Below are 18,544 nucleotides of genomic sequence, written 5' to 3'. Positions count from 1 at the left end.
GGAGATGCACCATTACAGCTGAACAGGAACAGTGCTCTTGCTTGTTACTTCATCTGTGCGATGACAGGCATAGGCAAGTCCTGGTTTTTAGGATGGCCAATGGGATAAGGGTGGGGAACGCCCATAGGATGTCACATTTGAAGTAGACAGCTTGCCCATTGGCCCCCCATCTACGTTGATTTGTCCTCTGGCCAGAGATTGACCTGTCAGAGGAAGAACCTGGTGGGCCACTGCAAGTAGCAGAGAGCTGGACTAGATGGACTTATGTTCTTAAGAACGTTGATGGCTGCTCCTGCCTCAGAGTTGATGCTGTCATTGAGATCCAGTATTAGATTCTGCAACTTCAGTGTGCTTTTAGCATCAGGCCAGGGGGCACAGGAGTGAGCAGCCACAGTTGCTGTTAAAATTGCAGTCAGGCAAGAGCTTACCTTTTGATTGACCTGTTCCATGAAATGCTGGTGACTAGAGAAGCTCTCGTGTGAAGGAAGGCCATGCCAATAAGCAGAGTTGTGTGCTTGTGCTTAGGAGGAGCTACGGATTCAAGAGGAATAGTTTTTGGGAGTCGGCTGTTGCTGCTGTGAAAACAAAAAGGAGTCATGCAGCATGTTAAATGCTAACAGGTTTATTAGGCATGACTTTCATAGGGGTAGAAGGGTAGTAGACATGAGTCATGACTCACCAAGATGATAAAATTTATTAATTGAGATTTGATGAAACCATGTGAGATACAGAAAGAAACAAGACAAGTTTGCCCACTCTCTCACCTTTTATTTATTCTAGTTCTTGAAATATTGAATAGACGAATAAGACATGATGAGACAATTGGAGGTATAAAAATTGAGACCCATAAATTAAAAGTCTTTGTAGATGATTTGGTGTTTGTTTTGTAAAACTCCTTAAAGGGAACTGAACTTTTAATGTTGAAACTGAATGAATTTGGTGCATTACCAGGTTTTTAAATTAATAAACAAAAAACAATTACAAGATCAAAAGCAGATGACAAGTAAAGAGGTTTTAAGATTGAAAAAGTTGAAATCTCTGGGTATTTGAAAAGTATGAATTGTATGGGATTCCAGATCATGTTTTAGGATCTCAATCCAAATGAACTATTAGCTAAGCCTTTTGAACCTCACCTTGAGCTCCTCTTAACTGAACATAGAATTCCAACACATACCTGTGGCTGCTCATTACAAACAAAGATTGAAAATAAGGAAATTGATTATATCTGACTTGCAAAGGAGAACGGGCAACAGTTAGGCTGTGACTGAAGGATGGAAGGAAAACAGACAGCATGTCCTACAGCAGTAGTGGCGAACCTTTGGCACTCCAGATGTTCATGGACTACAAATCCCATCAGCCCCTGCCAGCATGGCCAATTGGCATGCTGGCAGGGGCTGGTGGGGATCGTAGTCCATGAACATCTGGAGAGCCGCAGGTTGCAGACCCCTGATCTAGTCCAGTACTCTGCTACTCACAGTGGCCCAACATTCAACATAAACAAAAACTAATAATTATGTTACCTAACTTTATACATTATCAAATACATAGCTATTAACACGACCAACAAAGCACTTGTTTTCTTTGAGGCTATAAAACAGACTTGCTGCAGCATAACAAATGGTGGGCCTTTTGTCTTCCAACAGTAATTAAAGTGAATTGTCCATTAATATTTGCATGGGCAGAGTTGTATTGTACATTAAAAAGAGACTGCAGGAACTACCTTGGCTGAGCTTATCTTCAAAAAACCAAAGTCGTCTTTCTTTCTGATGACCTCTGAGAAGTGGCACATTTGGGAACATTCTCCCTCAAACATGTCACTCTATTGGAAGAAATGACACCAGAGAATGTTTTCCTTGGAAGTTCTTAAAGGTATCTAAGACCCATCCCTTTTTTCAGCGGTTGTATTTTACAATGTAGCACCAAACTTCATGTCAAGTAGTCTTGAACATTGAGCCATTGGGCCTCCTTGAACCTCACTTGCACAGCCTCCTGCCTCTGTCCGGATTGGGTCCCCTCCTGCCTATTCTCCCCTGGGCTCTTTCTGCAGTTCCAGACCTACAGAAGAACTGTGCATTCTGGCCGTAGATCACCTTCGTCAAACGCAGAAGCTCAACTGGCCTCCTAAGTTAAAACATTCTGGAAGCAGGTGATGACCCTGAAGAACCGTTGCCAGCCAGAGCTGACAGGAGTGCACCAATGGTGTGACAGCACAAGGCAGCTTGACGGGTGGCGCACTACATCTGTACGCTCCTTCTTCCTGGCTTTTGATTCCAACAATTCTGACTTTTATTTCCAGCACTCAGTTGCCAGGGCAAGCTCTGGTTCACTTGGCTGGTTTAAGCTGCACCCCTTATGCAGCTGGTGACTTGCGTTTCTGGCGGCCAGTGTTGTTTCTTGCCTTTGCTCTTGGGGGGAAAAATGGTTTCCCCAGGAATGGAGATTGGGGTAAGAGCTGGCACTCTTCTCTGCTTTTTGTTACAAAGCCGGCATATAGCCCCTCTTTCTCTAGGGCCAGAGCTGCAACCAATTAAGGAGCTGGTGTTTGCAGCTCACGTTGAGTTTCCCAGTGGTTGACCCAAGCATGTCAGAAGTACATATCCCACCCTGGACTGCTCTGAAGCTCCACCTGAACAAACAGTCTTTGGAACAGGCCTGACAATCCGCCAAGGATTCCTTTTGGGGCGAGTGATTCAACAGCCTCTGAGAAAAGGGGGGGGGGTGTTACTTTTTATGGATGTTCACTTCCTGCCTGAATAACATCCGTATATATAGAACAGCAGTTTTCTTTCAGCACAATGCCACACCGGTGGCAGCAGAAGATTTCAATTTAAGCCCAAGAAGCGTCATCTGAAAGACTTTTCTGGGCTAATAAATACGGGGTGGAACAGGTACATTCCCACGATCACAGCTTTTGGTGATTGTATCCGTAGGTTAATCTGATCAACCGTTATTGTGGCCTCTTATTTTAAAGCAAAGTTGTGGCATGAGATAAAGTCTGACTCTGCATTTGTCTTTGACCTGCTACCTTGTTTGATATTATTTTAAAGGGTGCAAATGTGACATGGTTAACGTGTGTCTCCTAGCAGCAAAAATTAAAGGCAATTATATACATGCGTGCACATGCATACACAAACTTTTGGAATCATGCATGCACAAAGGTGCACATTATGTACAATCGAACCTGAATGTCTTTCTGTCTCTTATCGTGTGCATTGCTTGATGAAGCTCTAACTTGAGAGTTGCCTGCTTTGTAGGCCCAGCAGAAGTCCTGCCACAGAATAAAATATGTAATATACAACACAGGATAGCCCCTACCAACATAAATCCTGAAAATCCCCTTTACTCTATGCTGACCTGTATCAAGTTATTCAGCACTTATAAAATATCCGGAGTTAGCCAGATTGCTTTAGAAGCTGAAATGTCAGTTGTGTATTCAGCCCCATTCACCTTCCTGCCATGAAACATTCAGCTTGTTTCTGATGCCAGGATTACACAGTGTATTGGGCGGAAGTGGCTAAAAACACACCAAAAAAGCAGCTGCTCTTTCATTAATGTCTCTTTGTAGCACACCAGTGAGTCTAGTGGTGCCATGTCTGGTTCCTCCTCTTCCCTGCTTGTTGAATCTCCTTCTTGGTCACTTCTTTTGTGATTGCTTCCTTTTCACCTGACTGGGAAATTGCCTGACTATTGGGTGTCTGAGACTGGAGGGATTCACGTTGCCTCCCTCTCAGGCACCTAGCGTTGGGATGCTTTCAGAGGTGGGATCCAGCAGGTTCTCACCAGTTCCCGAGAGTGGGTTACTAATTATTTGTATGTGCCGAGAGGGGGTTACTAATTGGGTCCGCTTTCCCATCTCCACGCCCTCCCCTCCCCGAGAGGCATACTGCCTTTGAACGTGAAGGTTCCATATAGCAATTGCGACTAATATGTAACTCCTTGAACTGGGTTAATCCCTTTCAGGCACTGCAATTCATTGATTCTCAGCCTTTCGTACCTTTTATCTCACCAGTCTCTATCAAAGAACCTGTGTGTTTCACCATTGCTGTGTTCAGATTTGTGAGTTGAGGCATTTTCTATAATGTGATGATGATTTAGAAATGACCTGGTGCAAAAAAATTTTTTGGGGTCGTGGTGGGGTGCCTCCGCCCCTTTTGCTGAGTGGGGGCTGGCGAGAGAACCTGTTTCTAAAATTTTTGGATCCCACCACTGGATGCTTTGTTTCGTAGCTCTAGGCAACAGCAATAGCCCTCAAGCAGAGTGAACAAATGGGGAGGGGCAAGACTTGACAAATCATCGCTGAATTTGATGTCAGGAACATAATATCAGCCAAGAATGCAGTTCACTACATGTGGTCTTCATGTCAGGAGCCTTCAGCCTTTCCAAGCCTGTCAGCAGCCTTGGAGTTTTGAGAAAGGATGAACAGGTGCCACCACAAAATGGCTGTCCACAGGAAGGCAACTTCAGGTTGTTGGGAGGTTCTGAGTCAAGAATCGACTTACAATGGGAGCAGCCATTTCTGAATGGGTGTTCCTTGCAAACTTATTTGTGATGCCTCCTGGGGTAGTCCGAAGTGCTTCTTGTCCTTCTGCTTTGAGGAGGAAGAAAAGGTTGCATTTATATTCCATCTTTCTCTCCTGTAACGAGTTTCAAGGGGACTTACAAATCCCTTCCTCTCCCCACAACACAGTTCTGAAGAACTGTGACTAGCCAAGGTCACTCAGCAGGCTTCATGTGTTGGAGCAGTTCACCGGATAAGAGTTCCCCGCTCATGTGGAGAAGTAGGGTATCAAACCTGGTTCTCCAGATTAAAGTCAAATTGCTCTTAATCTCTATACCACACCAGGAGATGGGAAATTAGCCTTCTAAAGCACAGGTGTCAAACTCGTGGCCCTGCAGATGTTATGGACTACAGTTCCCATCATCCCCTGCCAGCATGATGCTGGCAGGGGATGATGGGAAATGTAGTCCATAACATCTGGAGGGGCGCGAGTTTGACACCTATGTTCAAAAGCCTTAGCTTTCGTGTGTTCCATTCATGGCCACCTGTAAATATTTGATACAGTTCAGCATGTTGTGCTTTTAAGAAAAGTTGTGGCAACACCGGCTGTGGCAAATGAGGGTGTGGCTGCTGCTGGGGATGGAAAGCCAGAAGGCCATTCCCAGTCACCTTGTCGGAATCATCTCATACCTCCTTCTATTAAAAAAAAAATTCAATGTCCAAGCATGGCCCTGGGCATCCCTCTGCGAATCAGACCTTGTGTGTCCTTTGGGAGAAGACATGTTTAGGCTGTTTAATTGTTTCCCTCCCCACACATGAACATAGCCGAATATTAATAGAACAAAAGGGGATGGGCAGAGCTCCCCTTGTGTTTGAAGCCTCGTTTTGTTTTTTTGATGCTTATAGCAGGTGGTGTCTTAATAGAGTTTTGCTGTATTAAGTCTGTTTCCCCGCTTCTAAATTAACAAAGACTGTCCAGAACTGTAAACCGATACTAGATGAAGGCCAACCGTGAAATTTCTCCCTGCCTCCCCATTCTCTCCATGGCAGACCAAAAATAACCTCTCCCGTGGAAAGAAAACGCCACCTCTTTAGTGTCAGAAAGAGAGCCTCCCTCCTCCATTCCTACTTGTGGAAAAGGCCGTTGAAAAGGCTTATCAATAAATATTCACCAAGACATTTAGCACTGGCCTACCCGCTGGGATTAAGGTGTAACTTTATCTTGAAAAGCATGCTCCTGTATTCCTAGAAAAGCCACGGTAGTTTGAAGTTGTGCCACCTGTCGTACTGTATCATTGCTCACCCTTGCCTCTCATGCGCAAACACCCATTTGTGATCTTCTGCTTAAATTTTAAAAGCAGCTCAAACTGCAAGCAATAATGCGTTGCTTTAGCAGTTGGTACGTGAAGGTCTCTTTTGTCTCTGCAAATAAGCTGCATTCTTCCTGCAGACCTAACTAATGGTGAGGCTGATGTTCTTGGTACATGGATCTGAAAATTAAGTCCTGTTGAACTCAGTGGGATTGACCTGCATGTCTCAAAGGGTCAAAGGATATGCCCCTTGCATATCTAGTGTTGTAGTATAAGCCATCTCTTTATGTGGAGAAGTATTATATATTGCCTACTCCTAGTGCAGAGCTTCCCCCCCAAATGATAACGCCCCCTTGTCCTTTCATCTTCTGTAATTTTCTTTTCTTTAACTGATTTAGACCAGGGGTCTGCAACCTGCGGCTCTCCAGGTGTTCATGGACTACAATTCCCATCAGCCCCTGCCAGCATGGATTTGTAGTCCATGAATATCTGGAGAGCCGCAGGTTGCGGACCCCTGCTTTAGACAATGGCATGGAGAACTTGTCGAGCATTTTAAAAAGCAGCTTTGGCACCATGTGATGACTTGGAGGGTGACCAGTAATATGCCTTTTGCTAGTATTTAATTGACAGAAGGATCTTTTCTTTAACATGGGAGAGGTGGGTCCAGTCCCAGAAAGTGAGCATATTGGGGGCACTCTGAGGAGCAAGGTCAGGCAATTTGCATTGCGGCCCTCAAAAGATCAGTTCTTAAATGTTTTGGGAATTAGCTGGCCAGTTGCACTCCTATCCTAGACTTACTGAGGGTTCTGTTGGGAAATCATTGGTTTTGGGTGGGATCCCATAGAAGATTTTTGCTATTAGAAAGGGGAGGGCTGTTTTCACTGATTTTCCCCTTCCTCTGCATACCTCTGACTCCCCTTACTATAGGTTTAAAAAAAGTCAATATTTATTATATTGGAGGAGGGAATGTTTGATAATATTGCCTGCGTGTTGAAGCAAGATACGGCTTTAGGTGGGGTGGGGATAAATATTTGAGAGGGGAGTGCCTGGTGCTTCATCAGTGGGTGCCTCTGAAGTTTGAGAGGGCTTTGCTCGTAAGTGTATCTAGTCACAGATACTGACTGAGTTGTTTCTTACATTACTATGATATCGCCTCATTAGGAAATTGCCTTGGGCTGGAGGTGTCTCATCAAGAGAGTAACGAGGAATAAAAAGTGGTGGAAGTCATTGGATCTGTTTTGTGGTGTATTTCCTGAAGGGAATATGAATTGGCAAATTTGGCACAGTCCTTTCGGCAAAATCTAAGCAATCACAAATCTGATACATGCTTTTTAGATACTTCATCTTGTCTTGACACAGAGAAGCTTTGACTCTCGAAAGCTTGTACACTGGAAATCGTGCTGGTCTCTAAGGTGCTACTAAACTTTAGTCTAGCTGTTCTACTGCAGACCAGCACAGCTACCTTTTGAAACTACCTTCTTTTTGTCTGTTGTTTAGTCTGGTATGTTGATATTAGAGTAAAATGGTCAACAGTCTTACGTGGTGGGGGGAGGGTGTTATCAAAGTAGATTCATGGGAACTGACATGTTAGAAATGTAAACTCCTCTCACTGTGGAAGACATAGTGGATGTTTCTCATCATCCAGTTGGCGAGGCAAGTGTCCACCCATCTTCTCTCAGTTCAGAAACTTCCTAAAGCTGTCTTATACTAATCACGAACAATAACAACTAACCTAACTCATCACGATCAACAATAACAATCATAGGAGAGTAAACAGAGCAAGCAGAAGATAAGTAGGAAAGGTTGTCTTAGAATAGTACGATAACTTTTTTGAGAAGGGCAAGGTGTCCTCCTAGTTCAGAGAAGAAGAACCATTCGTGGTAAGTATCCGGTTGTTCTCCCACTGACCAAGGACATCTTGTAGGAAGACTTTGCAGAGCTGACCCAAAGTAGGTGGGTCATCATAGTTAAAGTTCGACAAAGGCTGTTGTTTTCATATAATTTATTATTTTAATCGAAGAAAAAGTTAAAAGTGGATTAATTCCAATTCTTCTGCATTCTGCATTGTAGGAATCGCAATAGGATCCGTAGCATCAAGGCGAGGCAACTGGAGCCCTATGTTGCCATGGAAACATTGGACCTCAGCTCAAATAACATCACAGAAATCCGAAGTGGCTGTTTCCCAGTAGGCCTTTGTATAAAGGATCTGTAAGTATTTTGTTAGTTTTTGTTATGTTATGGAGCATTCTCAGTTTATACAGTAAAAAAGATTTTCAAATTCTCTTCAATAAAAAAATTAATGAGTTATTAAGAATTTACAGATGAGCTAGGTTTTGCTGTTTTGTCTGCATATTTCAGCAAATCCTCCATGCTTTGAGCAATCATATTATTTATGACAGAGATTGAAAAAACACCTTGCTGCTATCCCCCCCGCCCCGGACTATTTTCAGTAGATAACTGATGTGTAAAGTGTTTGGGATTATGGTGTAGAAGAAGAAGAAGAAGAGTTTGGATTTATATCCCCCCTTTCTCTCCTGCAGGAGACTCAAAGGGGCTGACAATCTCCTTGCCCTTCCCCCCTCACAACAAACACCCTGTGAGGTGGGTGGGACTGAGAGAGCTCCAAAGAACTGTGACTAGCCCAAGGTCACCCAGCTGGCATGTGTGAATTCCCCAGATAAGCCTCCACAGCTGAGGCGGCAGAGCGGGGAATCAAACCCAGTTCCTCCAGATCAGAATGCACCTGCTCTTAACCTCCTATGCCACTGCTGTTTAGAGGAATAGGAGCAGCAATTCTAGGACAGAAGCCTTGTGCTCCTGAACTGTTTGTTTCTCTCATCCTTGATTGCCATAACTAGTAGGCCCAGCCTGTGGTATGAGGAAACATTGCAGCTCTTTTGTGTCCTTCCCAGAAACAGCTAATGTAAAGAAAGGGTCAATATTGAGGGTATATATTTGTAGATTCTTTCTTTCACTCTTTTTAAAAATGTTGGAACCTTCCTCACACCAAGGCAGACCATTGGTCCATCCATCTAGCTTGGGACTCTTTATTTTGACTGTCTGTGTGTTCTCTAGGGCCTACTTCCTGGTCTGCACAGGTGGCAGGATGAGGCGATAGTGAGACCTCTGATGTGGTAGAGTGTTCTTCAGCCAACAATTCAGGGATTGCTATTTTAAATGCTCCTTTGTAGAAAACATCTCCCCCAGCCAGTACAACGAGGAGCAGGCAAGCTGGAGTGGAACTTTTTGTTCTTTTTTGTTTCCTAAAAATAAAATGTTAGTTTTTCATTTGCAGAAAGTATTCAAAAGCGGCACCCCACTCCCTGCCCCATGTTCAGGGGGTAGAGTTGACCCTTAACCACTTCATTTTGTTGCGTGTATAGACTAATCCTAAGATCCCCAAGCAGGAGATGTCTGGCACTGAATATGGGACCTACAGATAGTGTGCTATACCACTGAGGGATGGCAGTGGTATAGCACTGTTACAAATGCAAATATTGTTACATTCAATAATTATTTAATCATCTATTTTAAAATACCAAACAATTAAGAAGAGGCAGCATGTTGTCATGATGGTACTGTATCAAATAATGACTGGTTTTCAAGGTGGCAAGCTAACGTAGCAAAATGGGTCCGAGGCAGAATTTCAGAGCAAAATCATTACAGAAGATGCTGTGAAGCCTTTCTCACAGCATCCCTTTGAAATGGGCGGGTTGCCATTTCCATTTTACATATATGGCTTTCTGCCTTGGGAGGACACATTTGAGCATGTCTTAAACTATTCTACCTGTTAAGTCACAGAACTCTGTTCTGCTTCTGGTGTGGATTTGGTTTTTGTTCTCTACATATCAAATATGGAATTATATCTATTGGCAATTGAGTCCTCTAAGAAAGTAGAGGTGCTGAGATACCTCGGGGGATCTCCTGTCATCAGCTGCTACCATGTTTTCCCGAAAATAAGACAGGAGCTTATATTAATTTTTGCACCAAAAGTTGCATTAGGGCTTATTTTCGGGGTAGGGCTTATTTTAGGGGAAATACGGTACCTTCACAATTCATTAAGGTGGGCTCTCAGCAGCCCGGTTGCTTCCTCGTCACGTGTGATGCAAGCTGCATCCTCATTGGCAGGGATCACCCTGCTGGATCGCACCATCCTGATCTGTAACTACTGGTAGGGCTTATTTTTGGAATAGGGCTTATATTTTAAGCCTCCTCCAAAGATCCTGAAAAATCATGATAGGGTTTATTTTCTAGGTAGGTCTTATTTTCGGGGAAACATGGTAAAACTGTACTAAAGAAAAAATGTCTAAGCGGGGAAAAAACACACTTGATCTTTTAATGTCATGTGTCTAATGTCATCAACCAGTTTGATCAAAAAAGAATGACAAAAAAACTGTCACAGCCATTTAGATAGCTTGTGATGAATTCTTGCAGTTATCTGGGGAGCAACAGAATCAGCATCCTGGAGACCAAGGCTTTTGATAGCCTGTCACGATCCCTGCTGACGCTTCACCTGAGTAAAAACAGGATCACCCAGCTTCCTGTTAAGGAATTCAGACTGCCCAAGCTAACGCAACTGTGAGTAGAAATGTGCATTTTAATTATGACTAACCAAACTTTATGGAGACAAGCGTTCCCTGAGGACATGCTCACCAAATGCAATCCTTCTTCACACTGTGCCTATAAAATGTTGAATAAACTGTGTTTTAATGGCCCTAGAGTGCCACCTAATAAAATAAATTAGGAGTAAACTTTTTTTGTGGCTTTGTACAGTGTTAGATCATTCTCATAACAATACACACAAAATGGAGAGTGGAGAGCATTCTTCAATACGTTTATCACAGTGCCATCGTGAGCAGATGTCCGTCGTTCTAAGTTCACAGAGTATAACTCTGCTTGGTAATAAACTGATAGTGTATTAATTACTTTGAACATGCAAAGTATAGTTTCTCTAGTAAAGAGGTACATTTATTTTACTCGTCTTGTTTTCCCCTCCCTAGAGCAAAGCAGGTCATAGGCCTTTCTCAAACTATGTTATCAAGACCACACGTGATTTTTTAGCAGTAATAGAGTGGACAACAAGGCTGTTAAATTGACATTTAGATGGTCAAAATGGTGATTTCAATCAGTTAGCACATGCACTGTTGTTGGTTCCACCAAAGTTTAGCTGCATTTGTTCATAAGCATACATGTGCATTGGTGAATGTTCTTTATGTGTCAATAATTGACCCTTGGCAATAAAGATTTGCTGTCTAGAAGTTTGGGACTAGACTCATGAAGTTTGGATCATGAATTATTTAGTATCAGATTGCAATCATATTGCAGTTTTTTAAAAAATGAAATAGATTCATATGAACAGACACAGTAGAGGTTATGGAAGTCCTTTGAAATAGAAATCAAATAACCGGTAAAATTATGTTCAAGCAACTGTTTGTTTATCTGTTTTTCATCCCCCGAGTTTATGCCATCTATTCAGGCAGTGAATGTAAACTCTAAGCAGATGTGATAAGACGCAATAGAAACTAAGGGTTAGGTACATTTGAATCCACAGTTTCATGCGTTTTGCGTGTATTGTTCTCCAGAAATGTGTCTGAGGTTTGCCATTCTGTTTCCCTGCCTACGGTCAGGTCTGCTCACGGTGGAATTTATTTTAGCCACTCCAGATAACGTGGTGGGGCATCTGTTGCTGGTCTTTGTCAGAAAAGTTCAAGGCCTGGCTGTTGGATTGTGGGATTGTGCCAGTGCACTGGAAAAGACAGGCCTGTTTTAACACCTTTCTGTCCTGTTGGTAATTCTAGGGAATTAAACCGTAATCGCATTCGCTTGATTGAAGGCCTGACGTTTCAAGGACTGGACAGCTTAGAAGTACTGAAGCTGCAGCGCAACAGCATAAGCAAACTGACTGATGGAGCCTTCTGGGGTCTGGCCAAAATGCAAGTCCTGTAAGTTAAAGATGGCTAATTGTTTGTTTCTTCTGATAGGATGTAAGCAAACCTCTGTCAGTTTCCTTTCTTGATTCATGTCCTGCAGAGTTCTAAGGGGCACTCTTCCCATGCCACTTGCAAGTAAAAGAGTACTGCATTGGAAGATCTGTGCCTCAGATTTCTAGTTTAGAAGTTGGGGAAGCGAACATAAATTGAGATGAAGTGATCATATTGGAAGGGTTTTTTTAAGCAAGTTGAAGCACCTTTCTTTTTTATTTTGCCTTTTAAATGGTATCTGTAGCATAACAGTATTAGATGTTGAAGCTCTGAAAGGTCACTATAATATATGGATCCTTTCTCATCAGGTTGTTCAAATAAAAGCATGAAAAGTGGGTTGAAGGATTAGGCCAAGTCCATCTAGTACCACATTTTGTCAGTTATCAGTCAGCCAATTCTGGCCATGAAAGCAATAGCTGTCCTCTACACAGTGTACACAGAGGTTCTGTTTAGCTTTCATGGTTCATATCCATAGATAGACCTACCCTTTATACAGCCATCTGTGCTAGCAGATACCATCACACCTTATGGCACCAGATTTGCATGTTTTAAATCAGTCAGTTTGTCGTATATGCTCAAAATTCTCAAACTTGTTATTGTTTTAGGCATCTGGAACATAACCTCCTGACTGAAGTTAACCGTGGCTCCCTATACGGTCTGTCTTCTCTTCAGCAATTTCATCTGAATAACAACTTGATATCCCGTATCAGACCTGATGTCTGGAATTTCTGCGAAAAGCTACATGAGCTGTGAGTTACCTAATTTAGAAAGATAAAAAGTGGATATTAATGGGCAGTATAATATAGTACACCCGATACTATAAAATGAAATGACAGACATGCCCTTCCGATCTTCTACAATGCCTGTAAGTTCTGGGCTAAGAACTGACTTGGTCTGTCAGCTACTCAAGTTTGCATGTATGAAGTTATTCAAGAGCTAGTATGGTGCAGTGGTTAAGATGTCAGACTAGGACCTGGGAATCCCAGGTTCAAATCCCCTGTCGTGCCATGAGTGAGCCTACTGGGTTTCCTTCGGCCAGTCACAAAATCTCAGTCTCGACCTTGGCAAGTATTTGGGGGGGAATCTTCCAAGGAACATCCGGGGGGGAGGGGGGGCATAGAGGCAGGCAATGACTAACTACCTCACAATGAGGCTTTCCCCATTACAGAAGGGAGCTAAGGTCGACTCGGTTCCCTTCAGTGGAGGGCGATTCCAGGCTGTCCACACAGCAACCGAGTTGGCCCCCTGGAACCGAGCTAAGTGGGTGGGATCATCTTTGTGCCTGTTTCGCTCCTCAATTGTGATTGGCGCTTGTGTTACGGCGGGAAATGGGAGCGTTCTTTTTGTTTTTTACAGTTCTTACAGTTTACAGTTACATGCGCTTTTTGCCCGCCACGACTCTCCCGTTCTGCACATGCCACAAAAGCAGCTCGTGATTGGTTGAACGGATGAGGTGTCGTTTCGATGCTTCCCCACTTCGAAGCGGTATCGACCTTGTTCCGGCAGAAAAGTGTAGTTCATAACTGCGACAAGGATGTCACAGTTCCCGGGGGGGGGGGGGGGGGGCTGAGACAAAACAATGTTGAGCTCGGTGGCAGTGGGGATTCACTGAGGTGAACCTAGGTAGAAACCAGTTCAACTCTGTCAGTGGGGAAAGCCCCAATGTCTCTTGCCTTGGAAGCCCCACCAGAGGTCACTACAAGTCAAACGTCACTTGACAGCAAAAAAATAAAATTAAGTTAACCAGACTGAGAGATACATTTCATGAACCTTCCTAAAATCTGCTATGCCTAGACTAATAGTGACTCAAGTATGTACCTGTGGCTGCTGTCATGGAGAATCTAACCACTAGTTCTGCGAACTAGTTGCAATTTCTGTACTGTCAAGGAGATATGAAAAGGTATTTGAAGAACAGTTGGTTGTAGATAAGCAGCATCTTCACAAGTACGCTTGTTAAGAGTGATTAACAATTTCAAAAATTGCCTAAGGGCACTTCTTTAATTGATTGACTTCTTATTGCTCAAGGCGTAATTATCAACTCAGTTTGTTCACATGTGTCCTTTGTGCACACGGATTGCCATCAGATGGTATATAAAAAGACTTCTGAAATATTTTTGGAAAGTTTTCACAAACAAAAGTGAAGGCTGTTTTCAGAAAGGATAACTCAGTGTCTTTTTGGTCTACCTTGAATCTTTGCCCTTTTGTTTTAATATTTGCCAGTATGCCTGGTGTTCCAGGTGATGATGAATATAGCAAAAACCTTCAAATGAGAAACCATAGAAACATAAATATTTAGTTCAGTCGAGGTATCGATGCTTATTTCCCTCTGTCTGGGAACAGACATATCAGTAGGTGGGTACTAGTAGTTCCTTCTCACCATCTTTATCGTACAAAAGCATAGCATCTGTAATGCCTCTCCCACAATGGACAGTTATTCCTAGTGTTGTGCAATGTTGTTGCTTCGTTTGTTTTGCCATTTGTAGTGTGAGTTGATAGGATGTTAACCTGTGGATGTGTGAAGCTCAAAAATTATTTTTAGTTTCTCTTGTGAGAACAACTGAGATTTCAGGCACCGGCTTGCTGCTGGGGTATTGTGGACCTGTACCTTAACAGGAATCTTCACAAATTAAACATGGGGAAAAAAATGTTCTTTGAATTCCAGAAGGAAAATGGGTTATTTGGGTCATCCTACCTGTTTCAGAAGAAGGTGAACATGCCCTAACAGTGATGGCGAACCTTTGGCACTCCAGATGTTATGGACTACAATTCCCATCAGCCCCTGCCAGCATGGCCAATTGGCCATGCTGGCAGGGACTGATGGGAATTGTAGTCCATAACATCTGGAGTGCCAAAGGTTCGCCACCACGGCCCTAGGAAATGGAATGAGTTGTACTATGCTCTATTTCACATAAAGATGTTACTAGATCGTATATTCCTCCACCACAGAACAAAGCAGGCTGGACCTCCTTTGTTGCAGAATGTTCCGCCTGGGTCCTAGTGCCTGCCTAGCCCTGCTTCCTCCCATCTATTTGAAAGTAAAAATACATGTTGGCATAAATGCTCTTGTATCAAAGTACCATGTTCAATAATGTACACAATAATGGTTTTGACAAAGGCAGTGTATAAAAATAATGATAATTCTCATATTCATTCGGGACTTGTTTTCTGATGCAGAAACAAACAATTTTCTCGACCACTACACCTCAGCTGACCGAACTAACACCTTTTTGTGAAACAGAGTATACAAGTTGTGTGATGTTGAACAACTATTAGGCTGGTTGCAATCATAACAAAAGATATCCTGGAATTTGCTCTTTCTTGACTATCTCTGTATCATGTCCAGTAAAACATACCTGTGAAAGTTCTGTCAGAAAATCCCCATACAGAAAATCCAAGGATGCTCCCCCCATCAAGTTCAGTACTTCACCGGATTGCTTTTTCCCTTCCCTTTTGAGAAAAAAAATATTTCATTGCAGGTGAGGAAATAATTTTGAATGGCTGCCATTTCTTCATAATTCAACAGTACAGCCTCTTTAGGAATGAATGTATGTTGTCCAATGACTTCTTGAAAGCCATTAATCTCTTCTGAATTTCTTCCAGCGGTCTCTTAGGTTCGCCACCATCCCCTTTGCTTACACTTCCCAAAGGCAGACAGCTTGCCAAGGAAATGACATTCCTAGCACTTGAAATATATGTCTGTTTTAACTTAGAGGCATTTGCAGCTAACTTTCCTGTGCACCTAGACGTTATTTTTGTTTTAAGGTAGGCAACATGACAACCAAAGCTATAAGAGAAATAAGCTGTCGATGTGGATAGCAATCCTGTATGGTTTCTTCCATTATACCCTCTAATATTACCCATAGATTAGGTGGAGTCTTTTCCCCCAGCCAAAAAAACCAGTTCTGATTTGTGTGTGAGAGGATCAGAGAGAGAGAGTTGTCGCTCAAAGGATTTCAAAGTGTGAGGCAAGTTTTCTAGGAAGTGCACACAGTTGCTAGGGGAAGTCCAGCATTTACCTTGACACTTCTGTTGTCTGTTGTGAGTAGGCCGGATGGCAAAATGCCAGCTTAGTTCACAACTTCTCTCACATATATTATAATGATAGAGGCTATTGTGCCCCAACCCACTGGTTGGCTGCAAGTTGTGGGAACATCTTGAGGCAAGTCATTGAAGACTTCTGCTTGTCTCTTTGGTTCTGTGTAGCCTTGAAGAGCCTTGATTTCATTTTCTGCATCGGGGAGTTTTGTGTGGTACAGTCTAAAGTCCCAAAGTTAGTTTGCAACCAGTTCTGTCTCCATAGTTAAACTGACTCGGGCTGAGCCATGATCCGGATGGGAAACTTTCCAGAAAAGAAACCTGATCTACCCTGTTCTGAGCTTCTTGCAGTGTGCGATACAAATATAATAGCAAAGTAAAATGCCTAAGGTCCACTTTCCAAGGAGTCAGCAATATTTAGTAACATACAACTAACTTATGAATATACCTTAGACTGCTTTACGTATTTTAATCAGTTTTCCCATTATAAAAGTATAGGACTTTTAAAAAACTTACTGTAGTTATTTATTAAAGATATTTAAAGCCTGCTTTTCTCCTCAATGGGGGCTGTAGCATTTGGTACATTCTCCCCTGCTCCATGCAAGCCACACCTGTGAGTTGTGTTGGGCTGCAGGATTGTAACCAGCATGGTTTAGTGGTTAAAAGTAGTGGATTCTAATCTGGAGAGCCTGGTTTGATTCCCCATTCCTCCGCGTGCACAGCGGACTATAATCTGGTAAACTAGGTTTGTTTCCCCGCTCCTCCACATGAAGCCTGCTGGGTGACCTTGGGCCAGTCACAGTTCTCTCAGGACTCCCTCAGCCCCACCCACCACACAAGGTGCCTGTTGTGGGGAAGGGAAGAGGAGGAGTTTGTTAGCTGCCTTGAGACTCCTTGCAGTTGAGGAAAGCGGGGTATAAAATTCAAACTACTAACTGGCTAAATCATTCATGGCAGAGTAAGGATGTTTGAACCTGGGTCTTTGGGATCCTAGCTGCACATTCTAACCACTGCACCACCCTGGCACATATTCTAGATAGGATAGAGATGCTGAGATGCAACAGGAAGCTGCTGGGTGGAGGTGAATGAAAACTTTTAAGAAACTGCCCTCTGCTATGACTGACGTTCGCTCTTTCTGTTCTCAGGTCGCTATCATACAACAATCTAACCAGGCTGGATGACAGGAGCCTGGCAGACCTGGGCGGCCTGCAGATTCTACACCTCAGCCACAATTCCATCAGCCACATTGCCGAGGGAGCATTCAAGGGACTCAAGAGCTTGCGAATTCTGTACGTGTTTTGGGTTCTTCCTTTCCTGGAGGGCGGGAGGGGTTTGCTAGGAAAGCAGAAGGGGTTGTCCTGTCCCGAAGACACAAAACCAAACATACAAACGAGGCTGACCTTTGTTTCAGAGCACGTGTGGCCGATGATTGTCCTGCCGCCCCCTGTACCGCTGAGAAGGGGTCCTTTTTTGGGGTTTTCTCATGTTTGGCAGTACAGACAGTATTCTGCTACTAGGCTTGATGCTGCCATTTGTTGTCAGTTGGGACGTATGGGAGCAAGTAACACTGCCGATTCCTTCTTTCCCACAATTTATCTCGGGTTTTAATGCCTCAGGATTAGGCACGCACAATTATTAATCCTCCAGTGTCATAAAATCTGTCCTGCCCGGTCTTCCAGCTTGCTTTTGCTTACCAGCCCGAAATCATGTGATGGATAAGTTTTGTTTTGTTTTTTAAAAAAGAAGAATCCGTGAGACATACTTAGTGTTTCTTCTCTTTCCTTTTGCCTAAGCCCTGTTAAGGCTTAATTTAATTGAACTTCTCTCCTTAGTTACCACACTGTGCAGTTATTTATTCCTTTTTTCCTGCACGGAGGGTGAAAGCACTTTTATGCTCTGAGGCTTTCCCAGACCCACCTTTCAATCCCCATGCAGGCTTCCCGAAAGGTCCTTCTCCTAGGCAGCTGGCACCGCTAAAGGACTCTGGACTTTCCCAAACCCTATAAAGGGTGTTTGGATTTGCGGCCAATTCTGATCTTCTTTTGTGTCCTGGGCCCGGGGAGGAGGGGAGAGCGAGTTCTAATTGAATCAAGAAGAAGGCCCATTGGGTCCTGCACCTGGTGAAAAAGAGCCGGGCATGCTTTAATTGCGGCCTATTGTTGGCGATCCTTTGGTGGGTGTGAAAGTGCTGAAATGCGAAGCTATTCAAATAGAGGTCAGGCCGGGGACCTCACAGCAGAATGATTAACAAGGCAGTAGGCATTCAGGGCCAGCCAGCCAGAAAGAATAGGAAATTGGCAACAGGGGCTGGGAGAAAAGCAAAGTGAATGCAAAGAAAGCTGGGCCAGAATGCAGAGTCCCTACACTTTTCTGTGTGAAAGTCTTCTCTTTTTCCATTCCCTCATTGTTATGAAAAGGCATTTTGGCTTCCTTTGGGGGGGGGGGGGAACCACCCCGGCATAGCAACAAAGTCATGTTCTTTTCCCCCTTCTTTTATAGAAGATACAATGTAAAGAGTAATTAACAAAGAGGTTGCTACAGAACTCTCCCCTACGCTGTGTATTCTCAGAGCATGGTTTGCGGGGGCACAGCGTGACCCGAGAGCAGGAAACTTAGATTTTAGAGCTCATCCCAAGATAGAAGGTTTGCCTAATGGCAAATGTAGAAAATGGGGTGGGTTTTTTACCGAAGTAAGAGGTGCACCTGGCTTGCATGTAGAG

The 18,544-nt window shown here is 43.4% G+C and overlaps 1 protein-coding gene across 2 annotated transcripts in view; it reads left to right on the top strand.

The window, feature by feature from the left end:
- The window catches only part of LRIG1 (leucine rich repeats and immunoglobulin like domains 1), a 147,753-nt gene that overhangs the window by 93,825 nt on the left and 35,384 nt on the right, over nt 1-18,544 (top strand). For both annotated transcript variants that reach the window (XM_048489634.1, XM_048489633.1), the window contains exons 4-8: nt 7,879-8,016; nt 10,243-10,386; nt 11,607-11,750; nt 12,395-12,538; nt 16,970-17,113. In XM_048489634.1, coding sequence (XP_048345591.1) covers nt 7,879-8,016; nt 10,243-10,386; nt 11,607-11,750; nt 12,395-12,538; nt 16,970-17,113 — 714 coding nt within the window. The remainder of the gene's footprint in view (nt 1-7,878; nt 8,017-10,242; nt 10,387-11,606; nt 11,751-12,394; nt 12,539-16,969; nt 17,114-18,544) is intronic.

The sequence above is a fragment of the Sphaerodactylus townsendi genome, linkage group LG03 (assembly GCF_021028975.2).
Source record: "Sphaerodactylus townsendi isolate TG3544 linkage group LG03, MPM_Stown_v2.3, whole genome shotgun sequence".
NCBI lineage: Eukaryota > Metazoa > Chordata > Lepidosauria > Squamata > Sphaerodactylidae > Sphaerodactylus > Sphaerodactylus townsendi.
Note: the sequence above shows the minus strand (reverse complement) of the source record. Positions and strands in the feature narration are given on the sequence as shown.